We start from the raw sequence: 21,250 nt of genomic DNA, 5'->3' as shown, positions 1-21,250 counted from the left end.
AAATCATTCTCTCTGCTATTATTCTGACATTTCACATTCTTAAAATAAAGTGGTGATCCTAACTGACCTAAGACAGGGAATTTTTACTGGGATTAAATGTCAGGAATTGTGAAAAACAATTTAAATGTATTTGGCTAAGGTGTATGTCAACTTCCGACTTCAACAGTAGAAGCTTGTAGTCTCTATCTCCCTGTTAACTCCTTATTTGAATACATTGCTTACAAATAATCCTGCTCCATGACCACTACCCTTGTGTACCGTCCTCCTAAAGCTAATGAATCATTCCTGTCTGAACAACTCACAATTGCTGTCCCACTCTCCCCCCTGCTTACTGTTGCTTGGCGATATGAATATTCACGTGGACTTATCTAACTCAAAACTTGCCTCTGATTTCATTGCTGATCTAAACAGTTTCAATATTACCCAACATGTCAATTTTCCCACTCACACTAAGGGACAATAGGTTGATCTTATCTGCTCTGTTGGCCTCAACGTAAGTCATATTTCTCCATCAAGTCCTGCTCAACAGACTGGAGGGCCTGGATGTTGAGGGCACAGCAGTCTCCTGGCTACAATCATACCTCACCAACCAGAACCACTACATATCCCTCAATGGCCATACCTCTGACTCCACTGCTGTCACACAGGGTGTCCCTCAGTGCTCTGTGCTGGGCCCCTTACTCTTCATCATCTACATCCTCCCCCTTGGTCAGATCCTCTACCACTTCAACCTCGACTTCCACTGCTACGCCGATGATACCCAGATCTACATCACCACCAAATCCCTCATCAGACCCACCTCTGACTCATATTGAATCATGCGTCTCTTAAACTCCTCCACATATGCAACAAAACCACACTCAGCAAAGTTGTCAACCTCACCCTCACCATTGATGACGCAATTGTCTCTCCCTCATCCCATGCACATTGGCGTCATCCTGGACCCTCTCCTTCGACCCCCACATCCGACAGACTGTCAAAACCTAATTATTCCACCTACGCAATATTGCCAGAGTCAGGTCCTCCCTCTCCTGTCCGCCTGCTGAAAACCTCATCCACGCATGTATCTTCTCCGGTCTCGACTACTGCAACTCACTACTCTCCGGCATCAACTCAAGCTCCCTCCATAAGGAGAAATGGTTCAGAACTCTGCAGCCCAACTCCATACCCATACTAAGTCCTGGCCAAAAAAATCACCCCATCTGCTGTGAACTCCACTGGCTCCCACCGCATTATGACAAGATCCTCCTTCTGACCTACAAAGCTCTTCACCACATTGTCCCCTCTTACCTCTCTGACCTTCATCTACCAACCCATATGCTCACTCCGTTCCACCACAGCAGGCCACCTTGCCTTTCTCAGGTCCAAGCTCCAGAGCTTTGGCAACAGGGCCTTCTTCAGGTTTGCTCCAAAGCTCTGCAATCGTGACTCTTGAGTCCATCTTTCAGTCCCTCCTAAAGCAACCCCCCCCACACACACACACTCTCTCTCTCTCTCTCTCTCTCTCTCTCTCACACACACACACAATCTCTCTCACACACATGCACAATACCTGCTCGCTCACTCATACAATGACACATCACACTTTCCCCTTCATTAGCCCTACCCCCTCCTCTTTGTTTCATGTTTCTATCATTTCATGATGGCAACGCCTGGCGTTGTTGTTTTAATATCAGGTTTTTGTTTAGTTTCTACAATTGTAAAGTGACTCTGGGTCAATGAAAAGGGCTGTTTAAGTCCCATGTATTATTATTATTATGAACATAAGGCCTTCACTTCAACTCCTCTCCGCTTAATTACCAAAAGGCCCTAGTCTACAATGAAAAGCAGCCCTCTCTTCACAACCACACTTGTAAGGACAACTTGTAAACCCTGTTGTTCCCTAAATCTGTCAATTCATTAACCCCACCCCCCTCCGCCACCCCCTTTAACAAGCACAAGCACCAGCTAATCGCAAAGGAACACAAAAAGGATAGCGCTAGGAGGGGTGGGTGAGTGTGCTCACTCATGTGATGGCAAGGACATTTTCTTTCATGTCGAGGTAAAAAGAAGGCAGTGGATTTGTTGTTCAGTTCCTCCCTCCCACTCCAGCCCAAATGTCCAGCTGAAGATATAAGGGTCATGTTTTGCAGCTTCCATATCTTCAGCCTTTGGCCATACACTAAGCCTCACACACTCGACCTTAGTCCCAGCCCAAGCCCATGGTTCCTGAGAGCTGACCAGTTGTTGAAAATGAATTATACAAATATAGTCACATTAACACAAGCAAAACACCAGATTGCAAAGTTGGTCAATGCTGACAGTTTTGTAGTATGGAGTCAGATAAGAAATAGACTATCATTTCAGGTGTTCAGTCCTCTGATATATAACATCTCTATGTTGACATCCTTGTCACATTCAAAGTGTACCAGCATTCTAAGTCAGCGTTGTTAACCAAAAATGGTTGGCAACAGGCCAAATTGAAAATACCCTGATAAGCCATTCAAATATAAAGTACAACCCCTGTGCTTGTAACTGGCTTTCCCATAATAGCTTTTCTCTGACTGCTATCAAATCCAATCAAACTTCCCGTCATGCTTGGCCGCACACGTCAGAGTTGGATGCAGTGCAACAGCTTGTCGAGGGCAGAGGCATTGTTGCTGCTAAATGAAGCGAGCTTGTTTGAGTGGAGGCTAAACGCTGACCCCCACTCACAAAGGGTTAACAGGCTCCAGGATGAGGCTGTAGGTTACTGTCAGGGTGTTTACAGTGGATATGGCTCATCTGTAAGTGTTGACTGTCATGTTCGAACACGCTCCAAACCTCAGGATCTCTGGGTTAATCACATCCGACGGAGTGGGCGTCATCTGACTGAGGCAGCGGCCATGCGTGGCAGGGCACCGTGTGTGTGTGTGTGTGTGTGTGTGTGTGTGTGTGTGTGTGTGTGCTCCTCCCTTTAGCTGCATGGGGAACAGGGATGGGTGACAGTTAGGAGAGACAGGGGATGGGTGGCACAGGGGAGTCGGGGTTGCAGAAGTAAAAGCTCCTGTCACATTCCGAGCTCATGAGAGCCGGACGTCTCTGAGAAGCATGGGATAGGAAGTGACAGGTAAGAGGGAGGTAAGCAGAAGATGATGTGTCCACTGTCACTTTCCACACGGCTCATAACAGCTCACAGTGCTGCCCTTTGGCCCTCCTTGCCATGGACTCCTTTAACCTTGCTCTGGTCCCAAACACACCTGTCTCCATGAAGATGGAAGCCAAACCTGCACGAACCCATGGCGGTGGCAAAGCTCAACGAGTCAATCAAAACCAGTGATCCACAAAAGTTGTTTCAAAGTTAGCAAGTGTCTGCTTTTCAAGGACAACTTTTTTTCCCAGAAATCACAAGCCACATTCACAGCCATTGTACAAAGAGTGTGATTGTTAAAGACTTACATTATCTGGCAGAAATTGAATTTTGTGCAACAGCCTCTAACCAAATAACTGAGAACCCGAAAATGACAGCTCTGATAAGGAAATAGTACCCTCAAATCAACCAGTTCTTTGACAACTATTGGTCTCCAAGTGCAAAGGCTAATCCCAAAATGCAGGGGTACGCACACACACATCACAAAGAAAGGGCATGGGTTTTGTACACAGTAGATCTGACAGATTTCATATAATTTATATATTTTTAAATAAAGTATACAATCGCCAAGGTCCATCCCCTTCATTTAGAAACAGGCCCAGCAGTTTTGACAAGACAAGTTACAGATTGCTTAAGGCTGTTGCATAAAACTACCTCCATTCTCTCCATCTGTGGCCTCATGCTACTCAATGCCTCCACTCCATTCCGCACCCCCTCAGGCAACATCGAGAGTACTGAATAGGCATCAATTATTCAAATTAGGGCTGCAACTGACAAAAAGCCAGTTCCAGCAATCTCTCACGTTTATACGTGGTGATTACCCAGAGAGGCTAATCATTACTGTTCTAATTTGCTAAATTACTGAGCAAAGAGAGAAAGCACATATATTAGCATTTATCACAGGGGAAGTCAAGCAGGGGTTATTTGAGGTAAGTGGGAAACTATTAGCCATAAGAGAACAGTAAGTAGGAAACAGAGTGGAGCTGTTAAGCCGACAAGTGGCCAAGGTATACTGCTCATATCGGACTAAATACAATAAACGAATAACTTGTGCCTTTGAGAAAAGTATCAATGGATGCGTGTTAGTGTTAAACGTCCTGAAAATATGATTATATTTGATTATAACTATTTGTTGGATGTGAAACATTTTTTGGATGTAAAAACCTTAGATATTTAGTTCAATCTAAATGATAAAACTCAACCATATATGGTTTAAGAAATTGTGTGTAGAAATGAATCATGATCAACAACAAAAAAGAGAGAAAACAAGTAGGGAGGAATGGGAACAATTATCATTACCTATTAAAAGCTGATGCAGAACCTATAATTATTTTCTAATCATATTATGCTCTGATGCAGAGTTAAAAGCTAAGTAGTAATTTGTGAAAGTCTCTGTACGCGTTCTCCCTCCTTCTCAAATAATTGAGAAAAGAGGCCCAACATAGCCACTGCAAAGAAGGAGCCAAACCGGGTGGTTACTATTATGGTACTGTCAAGTCCCTTTGCAAGACTCGTCTTTACATTACACAAAAGCCCCCAGTTTTTCTTTGACTTATTCTTTTAGCCAGGACACAAATAAAATCCTTGATTTCTGAGAGGAGAAATCCTGAAATGTGAAATAATAGGTATACACGCTTTTCTATATGTGTATGACGGCCTATGCATGAAAAAAATGTATTTGTTGCATGCGCCGAATATACAACAGGTGTAGACTTTACGGTGAAATGCTTACTTACGAGCTCTTTCCCAACAACGCAAAGTTAAAGAGTAAGAACATTTTCAAATAAAAATATATAACAATAACAACCGGTACTGAGTCAAAGTTCACATACACTTAGGTTGGAGTCATTAAAACTTGTTTTACAACCACTCCACAAATTTCTTGTTAACAAACTATAGTTTTTGTAAGTCGGTTAGGACATCTACTTGGTGCATGACACAAGTCAATTTTCCAAAAATTGTTTACAGACAGATTATTTCACATAACTCACTGTATCACAATTCCAGTGGGTCAGAAGTTAACATACACTAAGTTGACAGTGCCTTTAAACAGCTTGGACAATTCCAGAAAATTATGCCTTGGCTTTAGAAGCTTCTGATAGGCTAATAGACATCATTTGAGTCAATTGGAGGTGTACCTGTGGGTGTATTTCAAGGCCTACCTTCAAACTCAGTGCCTCTTTGCTTGACATCATGGGAAAATCTAAAGAAATCAACCAAGACCTCATAATAAAAATTGTAGACCTCCACAAGTCTGGTTCATCCTTGGGAGCAATTTCCAAATGCCTGAAGGTACCACGTTCATTTGTACAAACAATAGTACGCAAGTATAAACACCATGGGACCACACAGCCGTCATACCGCCCAGGAAGGAGACGCGTTCTGTCTACTTGAGATGAACATACTTTGGTGCGAAAAGTGCAAATCAATCCCAGAACAACAGCAAAGGACCTTGTGAAGAGGCTGGAGAAAACAGGTACAAAAGTATCTATATCCACAATAAAACGAGTCCTATATCGACATAACCTGAAAGGCTGCTCAGCAAGGAAGAAGCCACTGCTCCAAAACCACCATTAAAATGACAGACTACGGTTTGCAACTGACTACGGTTTGCAACTGCACAGGGGGACAAAGATCATACTTTTTGGCCTACAAACCTGACTCAGTTACACCAGCTCTGTCAGGAGGAATGGGCCAAAATTCACCAAACTTATTGTGGGAAGCTTATGGAAGAATACCCGAAACGTTTGACCCAAGTTAAAAAATGTAAAGGCAATGCTACCAAATACTAATTGAGTGTATGTAAACTTCTGACCCACTTGGAATGTGATGAAAGAAATAAAAGCTGAAATAAATCACTCTCTACTATTATTCTGACTTTTCACATTCTTAAGATAAAGTGGTGATCCTAACTGACCTAAGACAGCGAATTTTTACTAGGATTAAATGTCAGGAATTGTGAAAAACTGAGTTTAAATGTATTTGGCTAAGGTGTATGCAAACTTCTGACTTCAACTGTACGTGTGAAATGCCTTTGTTCGTCATTTCTCTCGGTCGGAACCAAGCCTTCTCGGAAAGTTGTTGGCCTTCCGGCTGTATGGCTCTGATTGTCCGAAAGGGGTCTCCCCTTTCCTGTCTTCTGTGGTTGTTCACTCTGGGAGATAACCAGCCATGCCGACGATTCCCATTGGTGACGAGTGTAGTAGGATAGTCTCACTTAGATTCTCTTTTCTCAATATCTGACTTAAGACAGCTAATCAGCTATACCAGTGACTGTCTGAAGTGAGCTTCTCGCCTCTTCCTCCTCATGTTGGTATTCAGGATTCGGACAAGGATGGACATGAGCTACAGCTGCATAGTTTCAACCATTTAAAATATGTAGCTCTCGCCTCATGTTTCCTGGTCTAATGTTAATTTCGTTACAAAGGCTTTTTATGTACTCTGGCCAAAAGGGATGATCCATCATGCTGACAAGCTCTCTGACCTCACTCGGGGCGTGACTACTTATTGTGCAAAGGATACGATTAGAAGTTATCTCTTATGACTCCTAAAATCACATTCCTTTCCTAACAGAAATACTTTCCTAATTTTTCATATTATATGTACAACATATTGGATGGAAACTTGACAGATAAAGGGGGTATTCTTTCTAAGTTACAGTATTTGGTCCTCGCAGGACAGTCATGATAGTCACCTACCTGACCAAGGCCTTCTCCCCCGATTGCTCAGTTTGGACATGTGGCCAGCTCTAGGGAGCGTCTTGGTGGTTCCAAATTTCTTCCATTTAAGAACGATGGAGGCCACTGTGTTCTTGGGGACCTTCAATGCTGCCAAAAATTTTTTATTCTACCCTTCCCCAGATCTGTGCCTCGACACAATCCTGTCTCGGAGCTCTACGGATAATTCCTTCGACCTCATGGCTTGGTTTTTGCTCTGACATGCACTGTCATCTGTGGGACCTTATATTGACAGGCGTGTGCCTTTGCAAATCATGTCCAATCAATTGAATTTACAAAATCATGGTGGATTCCAATCAAGTTGTAGGAACATCTCAAGGATAAGCAATGGAAACAGGATGCACCTGAGCTCAGTTTCAAGTCTCATAGCAAAGGGTCTGAATATTTATGTAAATAATGTATTTCTGTATAAAATAATAATAATAATAATAATAATGTTTTCGCTTTGTCATTATGGGCTATAGTGTGTAGATTGATAAGATTATTATTTTTTTAATCCATTTTAGAATAAGGCTGTAACGTAACAAAATTAGGAAAAAGGGAATGGGTCTGAAAACTTTCCAAATGCACTGTCTGTGTGTAGGGGCAATGAATGGAAGTATATGAGCAACATTGAGTCTTTTTACTAGTTATTGATATTTTTATCTTGACACTGACCATCTGAGCTCCGGAGACAACATTTCAGTTTATCAAACAGTAAAAGCAAAAACCTATAGTTGATGTAGTACAACACAGTATACAACACTTTTGTAACTTGTTTGTGGAGCTTGTCAATGTATGTACCTATTGCCATGAATGTGGGAGGCGCAGAAAGCATAACTGTAATGCAGGAGGGTGGGGTCGACCAGGATGTTGTTCCCAGAGTACTCCATCAGGTCCTGGAGGTAGCTGAGGTGGCGGTGGCAGCCCCTCACACCGTAGCGGGCGCAGTACTCATCCAGCACAAACACCTGACCTGGACTGAACCATCCCTGTGGACACAAACAGAAGACAGGCTAGAGAGGACAGCTTTGAGTTATTGGGGAGCCTGCCACTGATTGTCTCTGATTGGAATCTGTTGAAAACAATTGATAGATAATTACGGCTTCTTTTTGGGCGGAGATTGGAATTCCGAACTACTTACACATTTTAATTTACTTGTAAAAGGATGGGAGCAGATAAGTAGGGGGAAGAATAAAGGGATTCGACATGTGTAGGGCTGATGTGGGTATCGAACCATGATCCCCACCGCAGCGGGGGATGTACAGTGCATTCAGAAAGTATTCAGCCCCCTTGACATTTTTCACATTTTCTTACATTACAGCCTTATTCTAACATGGATTAAATAGTTTTTTCCTCAATCTACGCACAATACCCCATAAAGACAAAGCAAAAATAGGTTTTTAGAAATGTTTGCTAATTTATACAAAATTGAAAACGGAAATATGACATTTACATAAGTATTCAGAGCCTTTACTGAGTACTTTGTTGAAGTACCTTTGGCAGAGATTACAGCCTTAAGTCTTCTTGGGTTAGACGCTACAAGCTTGGCACACCTGTATTTGGGGAGATTCTCCTAATCTTCTCCGCAGATCCTCTAAAGCTCTGTCAGGTTGGATGGGGAGCGTTGCTGCACAGCTATTTTCAGGTCTCTCCAGAGATGTTAGATCGGGTTGAAGTCCGGGCTCTGGCTGGGCCACTCAAGGATATTCAGAGAGTTGTTCCGAAGCCATTCCAGCGTGGTCTTGGCTGTGTGCTTTGGGTCGTTGTCCTGTTGGAAGGGGAAACATTCGCCCCAGTCTGAGGTCATGAGCGCTCTGGAGCAGGGTTTCATCAAAAATCTCTCTGTAATTTGCTCCATTCATCTTTGCCTCGATCCTGACTAGTCTCCCAGTCCCTGCAGCTGAAAAACATCCCCACAGCATGATGCTGCCACCACCAAGCTTCCCCGTAGGGAGGGTGCTAGGTTTCCTCCAGACGTGACGCTTGGCATTCAGGCCAAAGATTTCAATCTTGGTTTCATCAGACCAGAGAATCTTGTTTCTCATGGTCTGAGAGTCTATAGATGCCTTTTGGCAAACTCCAAGTGGGCTATGATGTGCCTTTTACCGAGGAGTAGCTTCCACTCAGTTATGCCGGGCGGCCAGCTCTAGGAAGAGTCTTGGTAGTTCCAAACATCTTCCATTTAAGAATGATGGAGGCCACTGCACTATTGGGGACCCTCAATGATGCATACATTTTTTGGTACCCTTCCCCAGATCTGTGGCTCGACACAATCCTGTCTCGGAGCTCTACGGACAATTCCTTCGACATCATGGCTTGGTTTTTGCTCTGACATGCACGGTCAACTGTGGAACATTATATAGACAGATGTGTGCCTTTCCAAATCATGTCCAATCAATTGAATTTGCACAGGTGGACTCCAATCAAGTTGTAGAAACATCTCAAGGATGATCAATGGAAACAGGATGTAGCTGAGCTCAATTTCAAGTCTCATAGCAAAGGGTTATAATACTTATGTAAATAAGGTATTTGTTTTTAATTTTAAATGCAAACATTTCTAAAAACCTGTTTTCTCTTTGTCATGAAAGGGTATTGTGTATAGAGTGCTGAGAATTTTTTATATTTTTTATCCATTTTGGAATAAGGCTGTAATGTATCAAAATGTGGAAAAAGTCAAGGGGTCTGAATACTTTCCATAGAAGTGAGCATTACTGCTCGACCAGACTATGGGCCATAGTTATGCCAACATTATATTGATTGGATACTAGATGATTTTTATTTAATTGAACAACTTGATTATGTTAAAAACTAAAGTACACATTGATTTTCAAAACTACAGTACACATTTTCAAACAAAAAATAAAGGCAATCTATGAGTTTAAAGCAGGAGCTATGACAGAAGCTCAATTATCACTGTAAAGTACAGCATACCGCTAAGATATAACCCTCTGCAATAAGCTGTTAAAGGAAAGACTCACCCATTTTGAATGTTATATTGTTTTTGTGCATTTCTGTGAGATGTTCTATTGATTCCCTGGGTCATGTCATGTTTTCATGTGTATCAGAACTATTGCTGTTCAAGCAGGCAGAAATTTGGCCGGTATGACATAACATTGCGATAAAGCAGCTCTCACTACACTGGAAGTTAATAGGAAAACTACTTTTCGATTGCGAAATTATCCATCATACATGTCAGATTTCAATACTGATCATATTTTTGCGATATTCCTACCTCGAGGAATGTGTAATTTAGCAGAGCGTCCACCACATTTCTCCTATTTGTCTGCCTCTTCAGTCCAGGGTGCATTGCATGGTGCCGTTGCATGGCCATTACGAATGTCAGACCCCACTCTGTGAGGCACATCGATCTGCCGGTTGAACATGGTGAGATTCTAGACTAAATTGATAGCTGTATTATTGCCTAAACAAACTGCACTAACTAGCTACTTCACATGCTGATATTGACTTTGGTATTATTGTGTGTACCTACTGTACGTTTGCTAGCTAGCCAGCCAGCCAGCCCATAGAGAGCATTGCAGTGGGTTTTGTAGTTGACTTGAGCAGCAACAGATTTTCACATGTTGCTACCAACCTTACCAATGACAAAATTAAACATTTGTTCACAAAAAATGTGTTCTCACATATGAGTGTTATTTAATACTGTAAATGATAAGAATGAGTGGATTTCAGTGGATTTTTTTATTTAAAAGAGAAACTCCCAGACTATTTCCAACAAATAAACAAAGGAGCGCAATGTTAACAACAAACAATTAATTCATTGGCAAAAAAATGTCACGCGTGAAATAGGAAGTTTGGAGCGATCAGAAATCCTGGAACATACATTAGTTCATTCATCCTGCGCATAATAACAAAATTAGGCATGAATCTTACAAACCTAATTAAGACTCCTCTCGGAAGGAATATTAACAAATTAGCACCTCCGCTGAGCAGTCGCCCACGACAACGCCAATAGATCCTTGGCATAGCAACCGAGACTCTTTGGGTGGCTATGGTTGACTTGGGAGCAACCCAGACATGCGCAATACTGTGCCCCCTGTCTGAGTTTGGCTAGTTTCTATTTCCACATTAATGATGCTCTTGATATACTTTAACATGGAAGGCTGAATAAATATTAAATACTTTTTTCATATTTTGTGTCAGAAACAACATGCCGATGGATACAAATGATAATATGCTGCCCACACCGCTCGCGTCGCATTGCAAAATAAATGTACACATACATGTTATTCAATCATTGCACCTACACTGCTCGTGTGCGTCAACGAGCGTCTGCGCAGCCAGGCGCTAAAATAGAACTTGGTTCTATTTGTGATGCTTGACACGATGCAAGTCCCGCCTCTCCCATCTCCTCATTGGTTTTTAGGAGCATATACCCACGTGCCATCTCCTCATTGGTTTTGAGGAGCATATACCCACGTGGGTGATTGAAAGATGAACTGAGGTCCACACTCCAGTCCAGTTGGTAGTGGTAATGCACCTTAAAGTTGGTTGCCAGCCGCCATATAAAGTCCAAAAAAGAAGAAGAAGCAGGAAGGAGGAGAGATTACTAGAAATTAACTTGGTTTACCCTGTTATCTGTGGATTAATTGTCGGAGTAGAAGAGTTTGTGCATTTCAGGTAAAATAACAACCCAATGTTTATATCCCAGGACAAGTTAGCTAGCAACAGCAAGCTAGCTAGTTAAATAGCCATAAATGTTTAATGCTTTTTGACATGTCTCCAAATTAATATAGTTGGTTCAGAGTTCGTTTTGATATTTCAACCTGCGTGTCCTGATCGCGTCTGGTGTGGGTAGACAAAATCCACGTGGACACGCGCGGTCTGGTCAGCATGTAAGCAGCTCCAATTCTCGGTCTTCCTCAAACTGAAAATAAAAGCAACCTTGAGCCATCCTGATAGGGACTGGGATACAATATGATTCCTTCATGTCTTAATGTACTGGCAGACTCTGTATTCAATCAAAACAGGCAGTTGGATATGACCTGACTAGGAGGCATTCACCACACATTTCCTTTTAGGCATTCTTTCTCTCATTTCCTTTTCTATCGCTCTGTCACTCCTACCTCTCCAATTCTCCCTCCCCCTTTAGTTATTAATTCGCTCTTTCTCCCTCTCTCCATCTGAATCATTCCCTCTCTATCTCCCTCTCTCCATCTGAATCGTTCTCGCTCTCTCTTTCTATCTGAATCGTTCTCTCTTTCTCTGTTGGATCTATTAATATCACACTACAAAAGAATACAGCCGAGCGCCCTGCAGCCTGGCAGCATGTGACAAGATGTTCCACTGTGACAAACAGATGGCCCACTCAAGTCTTGGCGCTGACCGCTCAATTAGCCATTAACGAGCTGACTGCCTCGTTAACTCTCTCTAACGAACATGGTTCCAGTGTGCTGAGTGACAGGGGATCTGCTTGGCCTGGTCTTGGTCAACTCTGTGTCATAGCTCTTGTAAATGTGACCCCTCGCAAAATGGAACCAGCTAGAATTAAAGTTGTTGTGTCACTTTTTGAAAAACCTTACCTGCTGAACATAGGCTGTTGTGTGCAACTTTTTTTGTGTGGAAGAGGTGAAAAAAGTATTTTTGTTCATCAACAATTATTTAATTTTTTTCACCTTTATTTAACCAGGTAAGCTAGTTGAGAGCAAGTTGTCATTTACAACTGTGACCTGGCCAAGATAAAGCAAAGCAGTGCGACACAAACAACAACACAGAGTTACACATGGAATAAACAAGCGTACAGTCAATAACACAATAGAAAAAAATGAAAGTCTATATACAGTGTGTGCAAATGGCGTGAGGAGGTAGGCAATAAATAGGCCATAGTAGGGAAATAATTACAATTTAGCAGATTAACACTGGAGTGATAAATGAGCAGATGATGATGTGCAGGTAGAGATACTGGTGTGCAAAAGAGCAGGAAAGTAAATTAAAAACAATATGGGATGAGGTAGGTAGATTGGGTGGGCTATTTACAGATGGACTATGTACAGCTGCAGCGAACGGTTAGCTGCTCAGATAGCTGATGTTTAAAGTTAGTGAGGGAAATATACGTCTCCAGCTTCAGCGGTTTTTGCAATTCGTTCCAGTCACTGGCAGCAGAGAACTGGAAGGAAAGACGGCCAAAGAAGGTGTTGGCTTTGGGGATGACCAGTGAGATATACCTGCTGGAGCGCATGCTACAGGTGGGTGTTGTTATCGTGACCAGTGAGCTGAGATAAGGCGGAGATTTACCTAGCATAGACTTATAGATGACCTGGAGCCAGTGAGTCTGGCGACGAATATGTAGCAAGGGCCAGCCGACTAGAGCATACAGGTCGTAGTGGTGGGTGGTATAAGGGGCTTTGGTAACAAAACGGATGGCACTGTGATAGACTGCATCCAGTTTGCTGAGTAGAGTATTGGAAGCTATTTTGTAGATGACATCGCCGAAGTCAAGGATCGGTAGGATAGTCAGTTTTACTAGGGTAAGTTTGGCGGCGTGAGTGAAGGAGGCTTTGTTGCGAAATAGAAAGCCGATTCTACATTTGATTTTGGATTGGAGATGCTTAATATGAGTCTGGAAGGAGAGTTTACAGTCTAGCCAGACAGCTAGGTATTTGTAGTTGTCCACATATTCTAGGTCAGAACCGGCCAGGGTAGTGATGCTAGTCGGGCGGGCGGGTGCGGGCAGCGAACGGTTGAAAAGCATGCATTTCGTTTTACTAGCGTTTAAGAGCAGTTGGAGGCCACGGTAGGAGTGTTGTATGGCATTGAAGCTCGTTTGGAGGTTAGTTAACACAGTGTCCAAAGAAGGGCCAGATGTATACAGAATAGTGTCGTCTGCGTAGAGGTGAATCAGGGAATCACCCGCAGCAAGAGCGACATCATTGATATATACAGAGAAAAGAATCGGCCCGAGAATTGAACCCTGTGGTACCCCTATAGAAACTGCCAGAGGTCCGGACAACAGGCTCTCCGATTTGACACACTGAACTCTGTCTGGTGAACCAGGCGAGGCAGTCATTTGAGAAACCAAGGCTATTGAGTCTGCCGATAAGAATACGGTGATTGACAGAGTCGAAAGCCTTGGCCAGGTCGATGAAGACGGCTGCACAGTACTGTCTTTTATTGATGGCGGTTATGATATCGTTTAGTACCTTGAGCGTGGCTTAGGTACACCCGTGACCAGCTCGGAAACCGGATTGCACAGCGGAGAAGGTACGGTGGGATTCGAAATGGTCAGTGATCTGTTTATTAACGTGGCTTTTGAATAAAAATTGCAGAAACAAATAGGAAGGAGGGAGATGTTGATTAAAAAAAAGTTTGACTTTAAAATTGAAATTTTATTTGCTTTAGATTAGAACAACCATCTACACCATTTTAACCAAGAGTCCATGATGTTGGTCTATTACTTTCCGTCAAAATCAAATGATTCAATAAATGTAAGTAATCTTAAAAAAAAAGGACTGAGGAGTTTTTCAGGATAAAAATGTAAAGGAATGGAGCTAAGGACAGGCAAAATCCTAGAGGAAAACCTGGTTCAGTCTGCTTTCCACCAGATACTGGGAAATGAATTCACCTTTCAGCGGGACAATAACCTAAAACAAAGTCAAATCTACACTAGAGTTGCTTACCAAGAAGACAGTGAATGTTCCTGAGTGGCCGAGTTACAATTTTGACTTAAAGGAAAGGTTCACCTATTTTGAATGTTATTTTGTTTTTGTGCATCTCTGAGTGATGTTCTATCGATTCCCTGGGTCATTTAATGTTTTCAGGAGTATCTGAGTTATTGCCGTTTAAGAAGGCAGAAATCTGGACGGTAAGTCCCTCTCACTACACTGGAAGTTAATAGGAAAAGGAATTTTAGATCACGAAATTGTCTATCATACATGTCAGATTTCAATACTGGCTGATGTCATAACTCGGGAGGATGTCTTCTCTTGAAAGCCATTGATGATATTTTTGCAATATTCTGACCTCGAGAAATGTGTAATTTAACGGAGGGTCTAGGACATTTTACTCTTTAGTCCAGAGTGCATTACATGGTGCCGTTGCCAAAGATATTAAAGAAAGGAGATATGAATCCAATGAATGAAGGAACGTCTAACGCCCCACCCAGCAGAATGTCGACCAATCGCATTCATGTTGTCATGCTGAGTCACACGGTTGCTAAGCTAATCGTCACTCAATCCCTTCTCAAAGTCAGCGTATACAGTGTATTCGGAAAGTATTCAGACACCTTGACTTTTTCCACATATTGTTACGTTACACCCTCATTCTAAAAATATGTTGTTTTTTTATTCTCCAAATCAATCCACATACAATACCCCATAAATACAAGGCGAAAACAGGTTTTTAGAAAAACAGAAATAACTTTTTTACATACAGTTGATGTCAAGTTTACATACACTTAGGTTGAAGTCATTAAAACTCATTTTTCAACCACTCCACAAATTTCTTGTGAACAAACGATAGTTTTGGTATGTTTCCAACAACTGTTTACAGACAGATTATTTCACTGTATCACAATTCCAGTGGGTCAGAAGTTTACATACACTAAGTTGACTGAAGGCATTGTTTGTACAGATGAACGTGGTACCTTCAGGCGTTTGGAAATTGCTCCCAAGGATGAACCAGACTTTTTCCAGACTTTTTCCAACAGCTTGGAAAATTCCAGAAATTATGTCATGGCGTTAGAAGCTTCTTATAGGCTAATTGACATAATTTGAGTCAATTGGAGGTGTACCTGTGGATGTATTTCAAGGCCTACCTTCAAACTCAGTACCTTTTTGCTTGACATCATGGGAAAATCAAAAGAAATCAGCCAAGACCTCAGAAAAACAATTGTAGACCTCCACAAGTCTGGTTCATCCTTGGGAGCAATTTCCAAATGCCTGAAGGTACCACGTTCATCTGTACCAACAATAGTATGCAAGTATAAACACCATGGGACCATGCAGCCGTCATACCGCTCAGGAAGGAGACGCCTTCTGTCTACGAGAGATGAACGTACTTTGGTGCGAAAAGTGCAAATCAATCCCAGAACAACAGCAAAGGACCCTGTGAAGATGCTGGAGGAAACGGGTACAAAAGTATCTATATCCACAGTAAAACGAGTCTTATATCGACATAACCTGAAAGGCTGCTCAACAAGGAAGAAGCCACTGCTCCAAAACCGCCATAAAAAAAGCCAGACTACAGTTTGCAACTGCACATGGGGACAACGATCGTACTTTTGGAGAAATGTCCTCTGGACTGATGAAACAAAAGTAGAACTGTTGGGTCATAATGACCATCGTTATGTTTGGAGGAAAAAGGGGGAGGGTTGCAAGCTGAAGAACAACATCCCAACCGTGAAGCACAGGGGGTGGCAGCATCATGTTGTGGGGGTGCTTTGCTGCAGGAGGGACTGGTGCACTTCACAAAATAGATGGCATCACGAAGAAAGAAAATTATGTGGATATATTGAAGCAACATCTCAAGACATCAGTCAGGAAATTAAAGCTTGGTCGCAAATGGGTCTTCCAAATGGACAATGACCCCAAGCATACTTCCAAAGTTGTGGCAAAATGGCTTAAGTATAACAAAGTCAAGGTATTGGAGTGGACATCACAAAGCCCTGACCTCAATCCCATAGAACATTTGTGGGCAGAACGGAAAAGCGTGTGTGAGCAAGGAGGCCTACAAACCTGACTCAGTTACACCAGCTCTGTTAGGAGGAATGGGCCAAAATTCACCCAACTTATTGTGGGAAGCTTGTGGAAGGCAACACGAAACATTTGACCCAAGTTAAACAATTTACAGGCAATGCTACCAAATACTAATTGAGTGTATGCAAACTTCTGACCCACTGGGAATGTGATGAAAGAAATAGAAGCTGAAATAAATAATTCTCTCAACTATTATTCTGACATTCTGAAAATAATGTGGTGATCCTATCTGACCTAAGGCAGGGAATTTTTACTTGGATTCAATGTCAGGAATTGTGAAAAACTGAGTTTAAATGTATTTGGCTAAGGTGTATGTTAACTTCCAACTTCAACTGTAGGTACTAAGACCCTTTGCGATGAGCTCAGGTGAGCTCAGGTGCATCCTGTTTCCCTTGATCATCCTTGAGATGTGTCTACAGCTTGATTAGAGTCCACCTGTAGTAAATTAAACTGATTGGACATGATTTGCAAAGGCACACACCTGTCTATATAAGGTCCCACAGTTGACAGTGCATGTCAGACAAAAAAACCAAGCCATGAGGTCGAAGGAATTATCCGTAGAGCTCCGAGACAGGATTGTGTCAAGGCACAGATCTGGGGAAGGGCCTTGGTCAGGGAGGTGACCAAGAACCTGATGGTCACTCTGACAGAGCTCCAGAGTTCCTCTACGGAGATGGGAGAACCTTCCAGAAAGACAACCATCTCTGCAGCACTCTACCAATCAAGCCTTTATGGTAGAGTGGCCAGACAGAAGCCAAAAAAAAGGCACATGACAGCCCGCTTGGAATTTGCCAAAAGGCACCTAAAGGACTTTCAAACCATGACAAACAAGATTCCCTTGTCTGATAAAACCAAGATTGAATGATTTGGCCTGACTGGGACGAAGGTTCACCTTCCAACAAGGACAACAACCCTAAATTGATAGCTGTAAAATTGCCTAAGCAAAATGCCCTAACTACCTACATTACACATTGAAATTGTCTTCGGTATTATTGTGATAGCTACGTTTGCTAGCCAGCTTATAGAGACAGCATTGCATTGTGGATTTTGATGTTGACTTGAGCTGTAACAGATTTCTACTATGATTTTCCATGTTGCTACCAATCTTATTATAATGCCGAAATTAAACATTTGTTCACAAAAAATATTGTTCTCACATCTGTGTTAGTTAACATTGTAAATTAAAGGAATTGGAGGTTTTGGCTGGATTTTCCCTTTAAATCTGATTGGAAAACTATGTCAAGACTTAAATGGTTGTCGAGCAATGATCCTCAACCAATTTGACAGATCTTGAAACATTTTGAAAATGATAAATGGGCAAATATGGTAAAATCCAGGTGTGCAAAGCTCAGAGACTTACCCAGAAAGACTCACAGCTGTAATCAATGCCAAAGGTGGATCTAACATGTATTGACTCAGGGGTGTGAATACATTTGCTAAAATGTCTAAAAACATCTTTTCACTTTTCACTTTGTAATTATGGGGTATTGTGTGTAGATGGGTGAGGGAAAAAAACGATTTAATCAATTTGGAATTCAGACTGTAACAACAAAATGTGTAATAAGTCATACTTTCTGAAGGCACAATATGCTCTGTCAAACAGAGGTTTTGACAGAGCAAATTGTTTTCTGAGCATTGTTCTCAAGGCCTCATTCAAGTGTATTCTTTTTCATGTGACTAGCGCAAAGCAATTAAGAGCTATTCATCAGCTGTGATATTTCTAATTAAAATGATCTTAATTGCTTTGCTAGGGCTAAGGAGGAGGTGTGTCGTGGTGAGAGGAGGGTGTGTGTGCGTGTGTCTGAATAATAATTTGGTTTCAGCATGACTGGCCATTCCACCTACTAGTTTGGCAACACTTTCACACTGATGAGGAAGAATCTTAGTATATGTGTATTAGAGAGTCTTCATGCATGTGTGTGTGTGTGTGTGTGTGTGTGTGTGATGTCACAAGCCTTAACCTTATTAACATGACTCACTTTTCAAGAGTGGCCTTTACATGGATACAAACACACAGACAAGGAAACGCGTGCTAAATATACAGTACCAGTCAAAAGTTTGGACTCACCTACTCATTCCAGGGTTTTTCTTTATTTTTACTGTTTTCTACATTGTAGAATAATAGTGAAGACATCAAAACTATGAAATAACACATATGGAATCATGTAGTAGACAAAAAAGTGTTAAACAAATCAAACATTTTATATTTGAGATTCTTAAAAGTAGCCACCCTTTGCATTGATGACAGCTTTGCACACTCTTGGCATTCTCTCAACCAGCTTCACCTGGAATGGTTTCCCAACAGTCTTGAAGGGGTTCCCACATATGCTGAGCACTTGTTGGCCGCTTTTCCTTCACTCAGCAGTCCAACTCATCCCAAACCATCTCAACTGGGTTGAGGTTGGGTGATTGTGGAGGCCAGGTCATCTGATGCAGCACTCCATCACTCTCCTTCTTGGTCAAATAGCCCTTACACAGCCCTTCCACACTGGAGGTGTGTTGGGTCATTGTTCTGTTGAAAAACTAATTATAATCCCACTAAGCACAAACCAGATGGGATGGCGTATCATTGCAGAATGCTGTGGTAGCCATGCTGGTTAAGTGTGCCTTGAATTCTAAATAAATCACAGACAGTGTCACCAGCAACACACCCCCACACCATCACACCTCCTCCTGCATGCTTCATGGTGAGAACCACACATGCGGATATAATCCGTTCACCTACTCTGCGTCTCACAAAGACACGGCGGTTGGAACCAAAAATCTAAAATTTAGACTCATCAGTCCAAGCAAGTCTCTTCTTCTTATTGGTGTCCTTTAGTAGTGGTTTCTTTGCTGCAATTCGACCATGAAGGCCTGCGCAGTCTTCTCTGAACAGTGGATGTTGAGATGTGTCTGTTACTTAAACTCTATCAAGCGTTTTAAATTGGGCTGCAATTTCTGAGACTTGTAACACTAATGAACTTATGCTCTGCAGCAGAGGTAACTCTGGGTCTTTAATTCCTGTGGCGGTCCTCATGAGAGCCAGTTTCAACATAGCGCTTTATGGTTTTTGAGACTGCACTTGAAGAAACTTTCAAAGTTCTTGAAATGTTCCATATTGACTGACCTTAATGTCTTAAAGTACTGATGGACTGTCATTTCTCTTTGCTGATTTGAGCTGATCTTGCCATAATATGGACTTGGTATTTTACCAAATACGGCAATCTTCTGTATACTGGCCCTACTTTGTCACAACACAACTGATTGGCTCAAATGCATTAACCTCTCCTGGGTAGGGGGCAGTATTTTCCCCTCCGGATGAAAAGCGTGCCGAAAGTAAACTGCCTGTTACTCAGGCCCAGAAGCTGGGATATGCATATAATTGGTAGATTTGGATAGAAAACACTCTAAAGTTTCTAAAACTTAAAATAATATCTGTGAGTATAACAAAACTAATTTGGCAGGTGAAACCCCGAGGACAAACCATCCAGGGCAATTTTATTGAGGTCATTTTTTTGAGGTCATAGGATTTACCAATGGTTTTCTATGGGATACCCTTATTATTAGGAACCTGGTTGCAGTTCCTATGGCTTCCACTCGATGTCAACAGTCTTTAGAAATTGTTCGATGTTTTCTTTTGAGAAATGAAGAAGTAGTCCTATTCATTGTAAGTGTCACTCCAGGTGGACTCTACTGTTTTGGTGCGCGTGAACTGGAGCGCGCTTCATGTTGTTTTTATCCGGTATTAGAAACAGTTTATTCCATCTTAAATTGTATCGATTATTTACGTTTTAGGGTACCTGAGGTTGGATTAGGAACGTTGTTTGGAATGTTTGGACCAAGTTTACAGGTAACTTATTAGATACTTTGTAGGCATGTTGGGTGAGTTGAAACCGGTGTATTTCTGAATCAAACGCGCCAAATAAATTGACATTTTTGGGACATAAAGAAGGACATTATCGAACTAAAGGACCATTTGTCATGTTTCTGGGACATTTTGGAGTGCCAACAGAAGAAGAACTTCAAAGGTAAGTCATTAATTATTTCGCTATTTCTGACATTTGTGGCGCACCTGCATGGTTGAAATATGATTTTCATGTGTTTGTATGCGGGGCGCTGTCCTCAGACAATCGCATGGTTTGCTTTTGCCAAAAAGCCTTTTTGAAATCTGACACAGTGGCTGGATTAACACGAAGTTAAGCTTTATTTTGATGTATAACATATATTTTCAAGAATGTTAAATATTTGAATTTGGTATTTTTGAATTTCGCGCTCTGCAATTTCACCGGATGTTTGCCAGGTGGGACGCTACCGCCCACCTGCCCATAAGAAGTTTTAAGAAGGAAAGAAATTCCACAAATTAACTTTGAACAAGGCACACCTGTTAATTGACTACCTCATGAAGCTGATTGAGAGAATGCCAAGAGTATGCAGGTGTTATCAAGGCAAAGGGTGGCTACTTTGAAGAATCTAAAATATATTTTGATTTGTTTAACCTGTTATGGCTAGGGGGCAGCATTTTCACGGCTGGATAAAAAAACGTACCCGATTTAATCTGGTTACTACTCCTGCCCAGTAACTAGAATATGCATATAATTATTGGCTTTGGATAGAAAACACTCCAAAGTTTCTAAAACTGTTTGAATGGTGTCTGTGAGTATAACAGAACTCATATGGCAGGCAAAAACCTGAGAAGATTTCATGCAGGAAGTGGCCTGTCTGACAAGGTG

The 21,250-nt window shown here is 41.8% G+C and overlaps 1 protein-coding gene across 3 annotated transcripts in view; it reads right to left on the bottom strand.

The window, feature by feature from the left end:
* LOC106561024 (calcium-dependent secretion activator 2) overlaps window positions 1-21,250 on the bottom strand; it is a 224,236-nt gene that overhangs the window by 63,267 nt on the left and 139,719 nt on the right. For all 3 annotated transcript variants that reach the window (XM_045688110.2, XM_014124578.3, XM_045688109.2), the window contains one exon: window positions 7,630-7,817. In XM_045688110.2, coding sequence (XP_045544066.1) covers window positions 7,630-7,817 — 188 coding nt within the window. The remainder of the gene's footprint in view (window positions 1-7,629; window positions 7,818-21,250) is intronic.

The sequence above is a fragment of the Salmo salar genome, chromosome 10 (assembly GCF_965601325.2).
Source record: "Salmo salar chromosome 10, fSalSal1, whole genome shotgun sequence".
Taxonomy (NCBI): Eukaryota; Metazoa; Chordata; class Actinopteri; order Salmoniformes; family Salmonidae; genus Salmo; species Salmo salar.
This window is presented reverse-complemented; position numbering and strand designations above follow the sequence as displayed.